We start from the raw sequence: 14,816 nt of genomic DNA on the forward strand, positions 1-14,816 counted from the left end.
CTGTGCCAACACCAGTGTCACTGTCAGGGTCATGTGCGTGGGACACAGCTGCCTTTGTGTCCCTTGAGGCAATGTTGGAGTGTTGGCCCCCTCTTGTGCCCCATTCTCTGGCACCAGCCCCCGTCCTGCTTCCCATGATGGGGGAGGGACAGCATATGGGGCAGTGCTTGTTGGACTTGCTTGTCACTGGAGCATAAAGGGGGTCTGGGGAGCTCAGGAGTCACAGATGGGGGTGCTGGTGGCTTGGGGGATGCAGAAATGGGCAGCCCATGTGGTCAGTGAAGCAGGAATGGAGGTATTAAGAGGTCTGGGGGTCAGAGTGAGGAGCTGGGGGCAGCTGGAGGCATTCAGAACACTATGGCTGAAGTCCTGAGCCAGCAGCGCATGCACAGCATTAGGGTAGGCCCTACAAAAATAATGGTGGGGCCTCATTTTCTATGAGGTCTTCTGTTGCAATGGAGGAGGAGCAAAGCTGAACCTCTCTGGAGCTGATGGGGAGTGGGGGTTGCAGCGGGTGTGGGGATGGTTGTGGGGCAGGAGCTCCCATTTACCCTATAAGGAACCCCTGTCGTTTGCCTACTTAAAGGGGCAGGCATGGGGGGAGGAACAGCACCCCAAGGCGCAGCAGGTGGGGGGCACAGGGGCCTCTTGGGTGGCTTCAAGGCACTGAGGTTGTGAAGGACACAGTGGAGCCATTGGGGGGTCCCAGTGGGGTCCATGGGAGGCTGCACTCCCCAGCTGCAGGTCCCACAAGCTCTGCATGTAGCTCTGGGGGTGGGAAGGGGTGTCAGCAGTGGTGGTGGGGCACCCACTGCCCCCCCAGCACACACTCACTGAGGCCAAGACGTTGCACACGCAGTGTGTCACTGGGGCAGGCTGGTGGCGGTGGCTGCACTCGGAGGGGGTTCAGTTCTGCTGGCATTTGGCTTCCTGCTGATGGAGGTACAGCAGCTGCAGTCATTTCTGGCACCCACTGAGGATCACTGTAGGGAGGGGGCTCAGCACCGGCCCCTTCCACGACCCCCCTCCCCATGCCCATCTCTTCAGTCCCTATGGCCAATCCCATTGCCATCACCCTCTGTGTCTCCTTCCCCATCCCTTCTGCCACCCCGCTCACCATGCACACCCCATAATAGTTCCCATTCCCATCCCCATCCCAGTTCAATCCCCAACCCTATCTCATTCCAACTTCCATCCCCGTGCTTATTCCTATTTCCATCTCAACCCATCCAAGCCTCCATCCCCATGGCCATCCCCATCCCCATCCCATCCCATCCCCATGGCCATTCCCATCCCATTCCCATCCATCCCTGTAGCCATCCCCATCTCCATCCCATCCCCATGGCCATTCCCATCCTATTCCCATCCCCATCCATCCTCATGGCCATCCCCATCTCCATCCATCCCCATGGCCATTCCCATCCCATTCCCATTCCCATCCCCATCCATCCCCATGGCCATCCCCATCTCCATCCCATCCCCATGGCCATTCCCATCCCATCCCCATGACCATCCCATCCCTATCTCTACGCCCATCCCACACCATGGCTATCCCTAACCCCATCCCATGGCCACTCCCACCCCAATCCCACCCCACTCCCCTCACCATTGCTGCAGCAGGACACCAAACAGGCTGAGCGCCGGCCATACCCCCAACACGACCCAGCTGTACCAGCAGAGCTGCCCCACCGCCTCCATCCGCAGCCTCTCGGAGACGTGAAGCACCAAAGCAAAAACCTCCACGAAATAATCCACACCCACCACCACCGCGGCAGCACCGAGGACAGCGGTGGCCAACGTGGTCAAAGCTTTGGGCCAACACAAAGCCAGCAGGGCGCAAAGCAACGCCGGGCCCAGCAGGACCCCCACCAGCACCCAAGGGCTCAGAGGTGACACCAGAGGTGCAGCAGCTGCCAGCACGGCCACAGCCAACAGCAACCCCAGCAACAGCCCCGTGGAGAAGAGCCCAACGCTGCGCAGCAGAGCTGTGACCAACCCACAGAGGGCACCGATGGCCAACGCGATGCCTGCGCTCACCTCCAGGCTCAGCCTGGTCTCCAACACGTGCTCCTTGTAGCACAGAAGGAAGATGGTGCCGGAACCCAGGAGCAGCCCCGAGGTGAACATGATGGCCTTGAAGCAACGATGGCCTGTGGGGGATATGGGGCTCAATATGGGGCTGTGCTGTGGTGTCCCCAGTGCTGTCCCCAAGCTGTGCCCCATGGATGCATCCTGTCCTGTCCCCATTGCCAAATGTGTTCCATGGGAGCATCCCATCGTGTCCCCCTGTGCCATCTCCTGTCTATGCCCCATGGATGCACACCGACCTGTCCCCAACATGTCCCTGTGCCATCCCCTGTCAACACATCCCATTGTGTCCCCATGTACCATCCCCTATTCATGCTCATGGACATACACTGTCCTGTCCCCAACATGTCCCATAGTGTCCCCAGAGCCATCCCCCATCAACACATCCCATTGTGTCCCCACTGTGTCCCCACGTGCCATCCCCTATCCATGCTCATGGACATACACTGTCCCCTGAGCCATTCCCCATCAACACACCCCATCACGTCCCCCTGTGCCATCCGATGCCCACACCCCATGCACACACTGACGTGTCCCCAGCACATCCCATAGTGTCCCCAATCCATAGTGTCCCCAATACCATCCTCTATGGACACATCCCATCGTGTCCCCAGTGTGTCCAACAGTGTCCGCAGTGCCAACCCCAGCTGTGCCCCACGGACACATCCCAAAGTGGCCGCAGTGCTACGTATATCCCACAGCCCCCCCCGCTTCCCCCTCCCCCCGACGGTGCCCCCCCCGTTCTGTGCCCCCCCCACCCCTCACCAACGCAGCCATAGAGAAGGCCGAGGACGCAGCCGAGGGCGCAGAGGACCGACGGACCGGGCTCATAGTGCGGCCACGGCTCCAGGCGGCAGCGAAGCTCCGCGGGGGCTCCGGGTTCCATCCCGGACCGGGGAGGTGGGGGGGGGGTGGGGAAGCTGCGCTGGGGGCGGTGAAAGCGAACACAGGGAGCCCCGCTCCACTCCCCCCCCCCCCCTCCCCATTCGCACATCTGGCGGCGGCGGGGCCACATCTGGGGCGGGGAATCGGAGGAAGGCGGGAGGGGCCGGGGGGGGGGGGAACCGGGGGCTCGGAGAACATGGGGAGGAGGGGGAGGGGGCTGGGGGGGGGTGCTCCGGAGCCAGCCCGTCTGCAGAGCCCACACCATTGCTGGGACACAGAGAGGGGGAACCACGGAGTGTGTGTGTATGTGGGGGGGGGGTCTTTGGGACACCTAGGACCCCCTCACACATCCTGCTGGGACACCCCAGAGGACCCCCGCTGTGCCCCCCCCAAAGGACCCCCCCAGTAGCCCCCCACAGGCACCCAGGACCCCCCACCCGCCGCTCCCGGAGCCCCACACGTGCCCCGAAGGAGCCGCGGACCCCCCGGCACCACCCGGACTCGCAGGAGGTGCTGCCCCCTGCTGGCCGAGAGGCGGCACTGCACCACCAGCACGGCGCCTCGGCCCCGTCCCCTTGTGGGCATGCGTGAGATCGACAGGAGGACTTAGAGCAACAGGGACGGGCAGGGGACCCTATAAGACCCAGCACAGCCCACGAGCAACAAACCAGAGCCAGAAAACTGTGAACATGGCAGCTTTATTGAGCCTGACAGCGCTGCAAGCACAAAAGGCACCGAGAACCCATCAGTACTCCTCCCCATCCTCCTCCCCGTCCACGCTGTCAGCCCCCACCTCCTCATAATCCTTCTCCAGGGCAGCCATATCCTCCCGTGCCTCCGAGAACTCCCCCTCCTCCATGCCCTCCCCCACATACCAGTGCACGAAGGCGCGCTTGGCGTACATCAGGTCAAACTTGTGGTCCAGGCGCGCCCACGCCTCGGCGATGGCCGTGGTGTTGCTCAGCATGCACACAGCCCGCTGCACCTTGGCCAGGTCCCCCCCGGGCACCACGGTGGGAGGCTGGTAGTTGATGCCCACCTTGAAGCCAGTGGGACACCAGTCCACAAACTGGATGGTGCGCTTGGTCTTGATGGTGGCGATGGCGGCGTTGACGTCCTTGGGCACCACGTCCCCGCGGTACAGCAGGCAGCACGCCATGTACTTGCCGTGCCGCGGGTCGCACTTCACCATCTGGTTGGCCGGCTCGAAGCACGCGTTGGTGATCTCGGCCACCGACAGCTGCTCGTGGTAGGCCTTCTCAGCAGAGATCACCGGGGCGTAGGTGGCCAGGGGGAAGTGGATGCGAGGGTAGGGCACCAGGTTGGTCTGGAACTCCGTCAGGTCGACGTTCAGAGCTCCATCGAAGCGCAGCGAGGCCGTGATGGACGACACGATCTGCCCTATCAGCCTGTTGAGGTTGGTGTAGGTCGGGCGCTCGATGTCCAGGTTCCTGCGGCAGATGTCGTAGATGGCCTCGTTGTCCACCATGAAGGCGCAGTCGGAGTGCTCCAGCGTGGTGTGGGTGGTGAGGATGGAGTTGTAGGGCTCCACCACGGCCGTGGACACCTGCGGGGCCGGGTAGATGGAGAACTCCAGCTTGGACTTCTTGCCGTAGTCCACCGACAGGCGCTCCATCAGCAGCGAGGTGAAGCCGGAGCCGGTGCCGCCCCCAAAGCTGTGGAACACCAGGAAGCCCTGCAGCCCCGTGCACTGGTCAGCCTGCAGAGACACAAGAAGGGGTCGTGTTGGATCCGGGCGGCTGCAGCACAACTCGCTCCTTCCTCTTTGGGGCCTCCTGAGGACATTCGGAAGGTGTTTCTCTTGGGGGATCTCCAGGAATAGGAGCCACCCAGGCAGGGTGATGGGGCACCTCCAGCCATCGCAATCTGCCCCTTGACGTGTGGATCCCCTTGGGGTGGGATGGGGGCACTGGGCAGCCTTGGGGGAGGTGCATGGATTGGGCCTCTCACCCCACACCTGTGCACCAGGATATGCACATCCTGAGCCATCCTGCTCCAACCTGATGCGCTGGCATCGCCCGCAGCACAGCCAGCAGCACCACAGCTGGTGTGGGAACAAAGTTCAAAGCAATGGGGCAGCAGCACTGGTCCAACCGGCCCCACAGCGGCAGCAGAACCCACGCAGAAGCCTCAGGTTCAGCCACAAGGAGCCGGATTGGCACCAGACACAGACAGAGCCCTGGGGCTGGCGTGGGGAGGGGACAGCACTGACCCATCCGCCCTGTCCTGTCCCCCTCCAGGGCAGCCCCACCTGCCATCCTTAATGTTGCCTCCAATGCTGCTGACGGTGTGAAAAGGAGCCGCTGATCCCCACCCCGTTCTCCTTCCCTCACCTATAGGTGGGGACTCACACAAGGTGACCTCATATCAAAGGGGAATCTTGACCCAAAAAGAAGGAAAAGGAGGTTTTCCAAAGCATCAGGGCTGCCCTGTGCCCTGCAGGCCCATCCCACACCCACAGCCAACACATTTGGGGCCAACTCTGGGGGCTGCAGCAGCACATCAGCAGCACCAGAGGCACGGGGGGCAGCATCCCACACACTGCACGAACAGGGGGTCAATGCACCCACAGCACCAGGAAGCCTCACGGCCCTACTGGATGGGGTTGGGGGACCCAAAGGCTGCAACGGTGCAGGCAGCCCCATGGTGCTGTACCCACCAGCTTGCGGATGCGGTCCAGCACCAGGTCGATGATCTCCTTGCCGATGGTGTAGTGCCCCCGCGCGTAGTTGTTGGCTGCATCCTCCTTGCCCGTGATCAGCTGCTCGGGGTGGAAGAGCTGCCGGTACGTCCCCGTGCGCACCTCATCTGGGGGACAGCGGGAGCAACGTCAGCACCGACGGGGCACCGTCACAGCCCCCCCAAACCACCCCCACCCCACTCACCGATCACGGTGGGCTCCAGGTCCACAAAGACAGCACGGGGCACGTGCTTGCCAGCCCCCGTCTCGCTGAAGAAGGTGTTGAAGGAGTCGTCCCCCCCGCCGATGGTTTTGTCGCTGGGCATCTGCCCGTCGGGCTGGATGCCGTGCTCCAGGCAGTACAGCTCCCAGCAGGCATTGCCGATCTGCACGCCCGCTTGGCCCACGTGGATGGAGATGCACTCACGCTGGGGGGGGGGAAAAAGAGGGGATGGGGGGGTTGGGTGCTGCTCTGCTGTGCCCCATCACTGCAGAGCTCAGGGTGGGGATCTTCCCATGGGCAGCCCTGTGTTCTCTCGCTCCTATGGGACAGCAGTTGCAGTTTGGGGCTGTCTGACCCTCTTGCTGTGTCTCATCCATCGCTGCACGGCTGGGAAGGGGTTTTTCCCTGCAGTTGTTCCCAGTTGTAATGGGATGGGGACACTTGGGGATACGTCGCCCCAGCATCTCTGCCATGTGCTGCATCCTCTTCTCCACAGCCAAGATCGGGGCTCTCCCAGCTCCCCCCATCACTGCAGGGATGGGGCGCTCTCAGCCCTTCTCTTCCCTATGGGGTTTAGCCCCACATTGCAGCCCTTCAGCCCCACAGCCCCAGTTCAAGGCTTGGGGTGGGGCAGGAGCAAACTCCAAAGGCCAGCATTGCGGTGGCAGAAACTCACACAGGATCCGGCTGGAAAACAGATGCTGCCCCACTCGTGACTCACATCCACGGGGTTCCACGAGTGACCCCCCCCCCCCATTACCATACAGCAGCTGGGACACACACAGCCCCCATTACCCCCCATTGCCCCCCCCCTTATCCCCAGTCTTATCACCCACATCCTGCAGCCCCCACCCCACAGCCAGGGACCCCCAGACCCACTCGGGACCCCCCCCATGTCATATATAGGACACACGTGGTTCCAGCGACCCCCAACCCCACGCAGCACCCCCACATTGGAAACCCCCAACCCCACGCAGAGGGTCCCACAGCCCCCCCCCCTCACCATAGCCACTCACTGCCCGACCCGTTATGGAGCCACTGGTGAGAGGAATAGAGGAAAGTCCCCCCCCCCGAACCCACCCTTATATACCCCAGGGGGCGTGTGGGTCACGCGTGGGCGTCACTCGGACGCCCCGCCCCCTTCAGACCCCGCCCCTTTTCGCCCCGCCCTTTCCGCCCCGCCCCGCCGCTGATTGGTCCGTTCGAACATCAGCTGCGGGTGGGCGGGGCTGTCTTAGGGGGCGGCACCCAGCGGGGATGTGGGGGCGTGGCCTGTCGGTCGGTGGGCGTGGTTTGAGCAAAGGGGGCGGGGCTTCCCCAGGAGGGGAGCGGAGGGGCTGCGGGCGAGGGGTCCCGGTGTCCCCCATCTCTGACCCTGCACAGGCGGAACCGGAGCCCGGTGTGGGGGGTGGGGGGGGCTGTGGGGGGGTCCCGCTGTCCTCGTGTCGCCGTTCCCGTGGGAATCCCCGCGGGGAACCGCCGCGCCGTCTCCTTTCCCCGCTGTCATCGCCTTTGTTCCCCCGCCAGCGCCGGAGGGGGGGGGGGGGTATTTCCATGGGGCGGCTGTAGCCGAGGGGGAGGGTGGGGGGGGGGTAGATCCTGTAGGGCAGGAGGAGCGGGTTGGGGGGGTGGGGGGGGCACCTCGTGGGTCACCTCACGTCTGGCCCCGGGCTGTGGGTGGGGACCGTTTGGGTCTCCAGGGTTTGGGGATCGCCGTGTCCCCTCGTGGGGCTTTTTGGGAGGGGGGGGGGACATTTAAGGACCCCCGAGGACTCAGTGTGGGGAACCAGGATGACCCGAGGGCTGAGGGACCCCTCTGCCCCCGGGGGGGGGTCCTGAGTATGGTGGGTCCCTGCGGTGCCACCACGGTCCCCTGTGATCCCTGGGGTGTCCCATGGCTGCACCCCCACAGCCCAAACAGCGCCGTGATTCCAATTCCCCCCCACATCACCCTCCCAGTTTACCCAGTATCCCCCCCCAGCGCCCTCATTGCTGGCTCTTCTATAGGACCGGAGCACCCAGTGCTGCCCGCTGCTCATCCCCAGTACCACCAGAACCTCCCCACGCTGGAGACCCTCCCCCATCTTATGGGGACGCACCAATTCCATTTCCCCCCTCCCCCATCTCCCCCTTTTCCCCCCCCCACATCCCCCCATCCCCATCTCTCCGCCGCAGCCGCCGCCCTGCTCCTTTATCCCTGCTTCTGCCGCAATGCGGTGCTGCACCTGCAGCCCCCTCCCCACATCCAGACAGACGTAGTCCCCCCCCCCCTCGCACCCGACCCTCAACCCTGTTCCCCCCCCCCCCCATTCCCTCTCTCATCATCATCCCATGGAGTTGGGGGGGGGTGTTGGACGCCCAAACTATGTGGATATGGATAAAGTGGTGACCCCCCCCCCCCACACTCCATAGGTGTCCTGTAACGCTGTGGGGATAGGGACCCCCACCCAATCCCTGGGGGAGGGGGGGCACACACAGAGGTCACCCTATCAGGTTGGGTGCCCCCACCTCTGCCGTACCCCCAGGGCCCCGTCCCTCAGCCTGGGTGAACGTGTCACATCGATGCTCAGGGGACAGACAGACAGACAGACAGAGCTGGCGGGCACAGGCAGTGTGTGTGTGTGGGGGGGGAGTCTGGAGTGGGGGGGGTGAGCAGAGCCAGAATCCTCCACCAGCCCCACAGCAACACCATGAGCTCAGATTGGGTTGCAGTGAGGGGAGCAGGGCTTGGTGGGGTAGGGGGGCTGCTGTGGGGCTTGGTGGGGGGGCACGGCCTCTGTGCTGGGTTGTGTCTGGGCTGCAAACACGACGGGGGCCCAGCAACAGTCACCAGGAGCTGCTGCGTTGCTACCAACAATCAACACAGCTCAGGCAGCTGGGAGTTGGTAAGGGGGGGGGGGGGGGCACTGGGACCTGGGGGGGGCACTAGGAGTTTGGGGAAATGGAGCCCCCCCCCCCCCAACAGCATGGATTGCTGTGCACTGCAGCTGTGCATTGGGAAGGAGGGGGGGGGGTAGGGTTAATGTCTCCCCACAGCAGAGCACTGAGGGGTTGTGAACTAGAGGGGGGGGGGGAAGAGGTAGTTTTAACCCCCACCCTCCATACAGTACAATGGGGTCAGATGGGGGGTGTAGGATGGAGTCACCTCCTTGCAACTGTATGGGGATTATTGGGGTTCCAGACCTGCCCCCCCCCAGCCTGTCCTCCCCCTCCTGTCCAGTCCCCATCTCCTGCTTTCCCCTTGGTTTGACCCCCAACCCCACCCCATGAGGTGATGGAGGCAGGGAGGGGGAATATGGGAGGGGGTCTCAGCCTGTATCCTAGCAACCTGTCTCCTAGCAACCCCGTTGCTTAGCATTAACAGAGGGCAGCGTGGTGGTGAGTGGCCTTCCATACCTAACGAGGTGGGAGGGGGCTGGGGGAGACCCCCTCACACAACTCTGAACCCATCACCTTTCACTCTGCACCACACTGGGGGGGGCTGGTGAGCCCCCAGAGCCCCCTGAAGCCCCCCACCTTTGTCTTTGGGGACGCTGAAGGGCACCTCCCATCCCTGAGCGACGGGTTGGGGGCTGTATTTCCCACTCCTGGGGGGTCAGAAACCTACAGAGCAATGGATGTGGGATCAGTTGGGGGGGAGCCCGATTTTGGGGTGGGGGGGGGCACAGCGTGACTGGGGTCTCCTCAGCCTTTGTTCTGGTGGGCGCTGCCCGGCTCGTGGCTCCTCTTTGTCTGCAGACCCACAATCCCAGAGGAGGGGGGGGGGGGTTGAGTCCCACCCTGGTTTAGCAGCACCCCAAAAATCATAGAGGGAGGGGGGCAGAGAAGTGAGGACATGGGAACAAAGATGTGGAACATCCCCAAAATGCAATTATTGTATGAGAAAAGCAGGAAATAATTGCGATTTCCCAGTTTTTTTTTGGGGGGGGGGGTTAGGAAGGGGGATGATGTTGGCAGCTCCATCCTCAGTGCCCTGGGGCACGACCCCCCCCCACACACATACACATAATAAAAGAGCCACTAGGAGATATGCAGGAACCCCTGGAGCCGGGGAGGATAATGGCTCGGGGTGGGGGGGCTGCAGCACATGGTGTGGGGGGGGGGTCAGGGTGGTCCAGCTGCATCCTGAACCCTGAGAGCAGCTGCTGTTGGACCTGGAGCTGTGCTGGGGGCTGGGGGTCCGGGGGGGGGCAGGTTGGCCCAGCACAGCCCCAGGACTCCCCTTTCTTTGGGCCTCCAGGGGCTGCGATCTGCACACAAAGAGTGACGGGGATGGGAGCGGGGCCAGGGATGCGGCGGGGGCCAAAGGATGGTTGGGAAGCGGGGCACTGGGGCACAGCCAGGAGCGGGGACAGCCACACTTCCCGGAATGGGGACAGGGATGCGGCCAACACGAGGACAGAGACACGGTTCAAACGAGGACCGGGGTGTGACCGGGGACGGGGATACGGATGGGGACAGCGACAGGGTGAGAAGTGGGGAGCAGGTTGGGGATGGGAATGGGGACATAAGTAAAGCTAGGGGCCAGGACGTGGTCAGGGGTGGGGACAGGGATGGGGACGGGGACGGGGATGGGGACGGGGATGGGGACGGTGCCGTAGCTAAGAACCAGAGCACTGTGACACAACAGGGAATGGGGAGCAGGGAGTGACTGGGGCCGGTGGCGCTGAGAGGAACGGGATCCAGGGATGGGGACACGAACGGGGTACAGAAGTGGGGGACCAAGGGATGGGGGCGTAGGACCGGAGCACGATGCAGAACGGACCCCCATTGCCGGTACCGGTGATGGAGTGCTGGTGGGGTGGTGGCGGCGGTCCACTCCGCATCCCCCGTTCCCCCCCCCGCCCCGCCCCGCCCGCCCTTTGTCTGCAGCTTCGATGGAACGGGGGGGAGAAGGGGGGGGCATTACCTCATCCTCGCACACCAATGGCCGCTTCTGGGGCCGCCTCCCCCCGCACAGCTCCGCTCCGCCCCGGCGGCCCTATAAAACCCCGTTCCGCCGCCCGGCTCCGCCGCGTCTCTTACATCGACTGCCTCAGCGTCGTGCTGTGAGAAAGCCCCGGAACGAGCAGCCGCCATGGTGAGCATCGGGGGGGGGGCACCGGGACCGGGCTTTGCGCATCTCCCCCCCATCCCTTTGTTCTCCTTTTTCTCCCCTTCTCGCTTTGGTTCTTTTCCTCCTCCTTTATAGTCATGGAGCCCATGATGAGATCACCGTGAAGGGCTCCGGTGACAAAACGCAGCCCCCGCCCGTTGCTCGGGGGGGGGATGAGGGTCCCTCGGTTGGTGCTAAGCCCACACCGGGTGCGGTCCCCGTTAAACCGCATCGGGTCCCGTTAATCCGGGCAGGATGGGGCCTCGGTGCCGCGTCAGCTTTGGGTGTGGCCCCCGTTAAATCGTAGGGGGGGAGCATTAGAACCAGATAATTGAAGGGAAATAATAGGGTCCCCTCGGTACCGGCTCTGCAGCGGGTGTAGCCTCCCGTTAAATCCGGTGGGGGGGCTGTTAGGGCCCGTTACGTGGGGTAAAATGAGCCCCGGTGCCGAGTCAGCACAGGGCGTGGCCCCCGTTAAACCGAGACGGGAAACACCGGGTCGCTTTAAATAGGATGAGATGAGACCTCCCGGTACCGGATCCGCGTTGGGGCGTGGTTCCCGGTTAACGGAACACAATAGGAGCTCCGTTCCCCGGTTCTGAGCCTGTAAGGGCGTGGTTCCGGTCCGGTGGGGGCAGATTAACGCTGAGGCGACACCGGGAGGGGCGATGGTTAAACTGGGACCCCCCCCCCGAGCAGAATGAGTCCCGGTGCCGAGCCCTCAGCCTGCAGCGTTGGGTCCCTATAGGGCAGGGCGTGGCCCCAAGCCCATGGGCAGCGTGAGATCCCATTACTGAGCCCCCAACCCACAATGGGTGGGTTTATAGAGCTGGATGGGACACCCCCAGAGCTGCAACCCCCCCCCCCAACCGGGTGTGGCTGTGCTGCAGCCCCAGAACAATGGGATGGGGATGGGTACAGCGCAGCCTTTTGGGGGGGGGCAGCTCTATTCCGGCCACCAGAGGGCGCTCCTCTCAGCCCACCCATATGAACAGCATCTCCATGGGGGTCCCGGTTGGGGGGGTCGGGGATATGGGGGAACCCATTGCTAAGCCAAGGGGTAACGCTGCTCAAATCCACCCCCCCAGCGTGAGTGCATCTCCATCCACGTGGGCCAAGCGGGCGTGCAGATCGGCAATGCCTGCTGGGAGCTGTACTGCCTGGAGCACGGCATCCAGCCCGACGGGCAGATGCCCAGCGACAAAACCATCGGCGGGGGGGACGACTCCTTCAACACCTTCTTCAGCGAGACGGGGGCTGGCAAGCACGTGCCCCGTGCTGTCTTTGTGGACCTGGAGCCCACCGTGATCGGTGAGTGGGGTGGGGGTGGTTTGGGGGGGCTGTGACGGTGCCCCGTCGGTGCTGACGTTGCTCCCGCTGTCCCCCAGATGAGGTGCGCACGGGGACGTACCGGCAGCTCTTCCACCCCGAGCAGCTGATCACGGGCAAGGAGGATGCAGCCAACAACTACGCGCGGGGGCACTACACCATCGGCAAGGAGATCATCGACCTGGTGCTGGACCGCATCCGCAAGCTGGTGGGTACAGCACCATGGGGCTGCCTGCACCGTTGCAGCCTTTGGGTCCCCCAACCCCATCCATGGGGTGCAGAGAGCTGTGCTGTGGGGCTCTGTGTGCGTTGGCCCCCCTCCTCCTGCAGACAATGGGGTTGGGTGGGTGGCGTGATGAGGACAAAGGCTCTGTTCGTCTGTCTCGCCCTCCCCTCCAGACCCAGCCAGGCTGGATTTAGTTTGAATATATTAATTAATGCTAATCCTGTTGTGCAGGCTGCCATTGGCTGGCACAGTGCCGCGGTGCAGCTGCGGTGTTGGAGCTGCTCCATAGCGCCGCGTCCCCCCGGCAGTGCTGAGCTGTGCAATTCCTCCTTTGTTCCCCCTCCCTCCCTCCCTCCCCCACCTCCAGCTCTGGCTGCAGCCACATCCAGCTGCTCTTAGAGGGGTTGGGAACCCCAGGGATTGTGGGGCTTGGAGGCAGAGCTGTGGGCTGTCCCACTCCTGTAACAACACTGTGGCCAAGACAGCAGATCCATCTGCTCCCTGTGCCACCTCCCCCCCCTCTGCCATGGGTTGGGGATGCTGAAGGCATCTGCCCTCCACCCATGAGGCTGTGTGCCAATAGGGCTTCCCCAGGGGATCCATGTAACAGGTGGTGACCCCTGGTGGGTGGAGGTACCCTTACCCTGTCCTACTACTGGAAATTCCCCCCCTCAAAGTGTCCAATAGAGGACATAAAGAGGAAGGACCAAGTTCTGCAGCCTGTCCTGATGGAACAACACACCACCCTGATGTGTTCTCCAAAGCTGCCCAGTGCCCCCCCATGCACCTCCCCCAAGGTTGCCCAGTGCCCCCATCCCACCCCAAGGGGATCCACACGTCAAGGGGCAGATTGCGATGGCTGGAGGTGCCCCATCACCCTGCCTGGGTGGCTCCTATTCCTGGAGATCCCCCAAGAGAAACACCTTCCGAACGTCCTCAGGAGGCCCCAAGGAGGAAGGAGCGAGTTGTGCTGCAGCCGCCCGGATCCAACACGACCCCTTCTTGTGTCCCTGCAGGCTGACCAGTGCACGGGGCTGCAGGGCTTCCTGGTGTTCCACAGCTTCGGGGGCGGCACCGGCTCCGGCTTCACCTCGCTGCTGATGGAGCGCCTGTCGGTGGACTACGGCAAGAAGTCCAAGCTGGAGTTCTCCATCTACCCGGCCCCGCAGGTGTCCACGGCCGTGGTGGAGCCCTACAACTCCATCCTCACCACCCACACCACGCTGGAGCACTCCGACTGCGCCTTCATGGTGGACAACGAGGCCATCTACGACATCTGCCGCAGGAACCTGGACATCGAGCGGCCGACCTACACCAACCTCAACAGGCTGATAGGGCAGATCGTGTCGTCCATCACGGCCTCGCTGCGCTTCGATGGAGCTCTGAACGTCGACCTGACGGAGTTCCAGACCAACCTGGTGCCCTACCCTCGCATCCACTTCCCCCTGGCCACCTACGCCCCGGTGATCTCTGCTGAGAAGGCCTACCACGAGCAGCTGTCGGTGGCCGAGATCACCAACGCGTGCTTCGAGCCGGCCAACCAGATGGTGAAGTGCGACCCGCGGCACGGCAAGTACATGGCGTGCTGCCTGCTGTACCGCGGGGACGTGGTGCCCAAGGACGTCAACGCCGCCATCGCCACCATCAAGACCAAGCGCACCATCCAGTTTGTGGACTGGTGTCCCACTGGTTTCAAGGTGGGCATCAACTACCAGCCTCCCACCGTGGTGCCCGGGGGGGACCTGGCCAAGGTGCAGCGGGCTGTGTGCATGCTGAGCAACACCACGGCCATCGCCGAGGCGTGGGCGCGCCTGGACCACAAGTTTGACCTGATGTACGCCAAGCGCGCCTTCGTGCACTGGTACGTGGGGGAGGGCATGGAGGAGGGGGAGTTCTCGGAGGCACGGGAGGATATGGCTGCCCTGGAGAAGGATTATGAGGAGGTGGGGGTGGATTCGGTGGAGGGTGAGGGTGAGGAGGAAGGAGAGGAGTACTGAGGGCTCACAACGGTGCTGCTCGCACAGGGAACAATCCTAGTTATCCCCCCCCTTATCCCCACGGGTCTGTAGCGGTGTGCGCTGCTGTCTGTGCTGTTCTATGGTCTGTGGTTCAATGGAAAGTCTGTTACAGACCCCCCCCCCCTTTTCCCATCCTCTCCTGTGTGTCTCAATGAATAAAAAGCATTTCCCGTCTTAAGCTCTGTCTCTGAGTGCTCTGTGCTGTGCTGCTGGGTTAACCTCCCCCGCTCCCCCTCATTGCTGGTGGTGCT

The 14,816-nt window shown here is 63.4% G+C and overlaps 3 protein-coding genes across 4 annotated transcripts; 1 reads left to right on the forward strand and 2 right to left on the reverse strand.

Moving 5' to 3' along the window:
• Window positions 1–67: 67 nt before the first annotated feature.
• LOC140263206 (transmembrane protein 198-like) lies at window positions 68–2,974 on the reverse strand. Its single transcript, XM_072357981.1, has 4 exons — window positions 2,854–2,974; window positions 1,607–2,150; window positions 835–930; window positions 68–768 (listed from the first exon to the last, which is right to left on the reverse strand). The coding sequence occupies exons 1-3, from the start codon at window positions 2,972–2,974 to the stop codon at window positions 864–866; spliced, it is 732 nt and encodes a 243-aa protein (XP_072214082.1). The 3' UTR covers window positions 68–768; window positions 835–863.
• A 678-nt stretch (window positions 2,975–3,652) lies between these two features.
• Window positions 3,653–7,040, reverse strand: LOC140263293 (tubulin alpha-1C chain). 2 transcript variants are annotated; one of them, XM_072358128.1, is made up of 4 exons: window positions 6,988–7,040; window positions 5,880–6,102; window positions 5,654–5,802; window positions 3,653–4,693 (listed from the first exon to the last, which is right to left on the reverse strand). In XM_072358128.1, the coding sequence occupies exons 2-4, from the start codon at window positions 5,998–6,000 to the stop codon at window positions 3,719–3,721; spliced, it is 1,245 nt and encodes a 414-aa protein (XP_072214229.1). In that variant the 5' UTR covers window positions 6,001–6,102; window positions 6,988–7,040; the 3' UTR covers window positions 3,653–3,718. The 2 variants fall into 2 exon arrangements, with proteins under 2 accessions (XP_072214229.1, XP_072214228.1); XM_072358127.1 differs by lacking the exon at window positions 6,988–7,040 and adding an exon at window positions 6,901–6,950.
• A 1,680-nt stretch (window positions 7,041–8,720) lies between these two features.
• Window positions 8,721–14,743, forward strand: TUBA1A (tubulin alpha 1a). Its single transcript, XM_072357957.1, has 5 exons — window positions 8,721–8,782; window positions 10,858–10,977; window positions 12,081–12,303; window positions 12,381–12,529; window positions 13,564–14,743. Exons 2-5 carry the CDS (start codon window positions 10,975–10,977, stop codon window positions 14,542–14,544), a joined length of 1,356 nt encoding a protein of 451 aa, XP_072214058.1. The 5' UTR covers window positions 8,721–8,782; window positions 10,858–10,974; the 3' UTR covers window positions 14,545–14,743.
• Window positions 14,744–14,816: the final 73 nt, after the last annotated feature.

This window comes from Excalfactoria chinensis, chromosome 28 (genome assembly GCF_039878825.1).
Source record: "Excalfactoria chinensis isolate bCotChi1 chromosome 28, bCotChi1.hap2, whole genome shotgun sequence".
Taxonomy (NCBI): Eukaryota; Metazoa; Chordata; class Aves; order Galliformes; family Phasianidae; genus Excalfactoria; species Excalfactoria chinensis.

What these genes read in the sequence shown, in the direction of transcription:
- LOC140263206 (XM_072357981.1), bottom strand. Translation starts at nt 2,974, where the DNA reads ATGGAACCCGGAGCCCCCGCGGAGCTTCGCTGCCGCCTGGAGCCGTGG. An exon ending in CCTTCTCTATGGCTGCGTTG is followed by an intron (nt 2,151 to 2,853) that starts GTGAGGGGTGGG and finishes TATCCCCCACAG; the next exon opens with GCCATCGTTGCTTCAAGGCC. An exon ending in GGTGTCCTGCTGCAGCAATG is followed by an intron (nt 931 to 1,606) that starts GTGAGGGGAGTG and finishes CTCCATCAGCAG; the next exon opens with GAAGCCAAATGCCAGCAGAA.
- LOC140263293 (XM_072358127.1), bottom strand. An exon ending in CCTGGAGCCCACCGTGATCG is followed by an intron (nt 5,803 to 5,879) that starts GTGAGTGGGGTG and finishes GCTGTCCCCCAG; the next exon opens with ATGAGGTGCGCACGGGGACG. An exon ending in TGGACCGCATCCGCAAGCTG is followed by an intron (nt 4,694 to 5,653) that starts GTGGGTACAGCA and finishes GTGTCTCTGCAG; the next exon opens with GCTGACCAGTGCACGGGGCT.
- TUBA1A (XM_072357957.1), top strand. An exon ending in CCTGGAGCCCACCGTGATCG is followed by an intron (nt 12,304 to 12,380) that starts GTGAGTGGGGTG and finishes GCTGTCCCCCAG; the next exon opens with ATGAGGTGCGCACGGGGACG. An exon ending in TGGACCGCATCCGCAAGCTG is followed by an intron (nt 12,530 to 13,563) that starts GTGGGTACAGCA and finishes GTGTCCCTGCAG; the next exon opens with GCTGACCAGTGCACGGGGCT.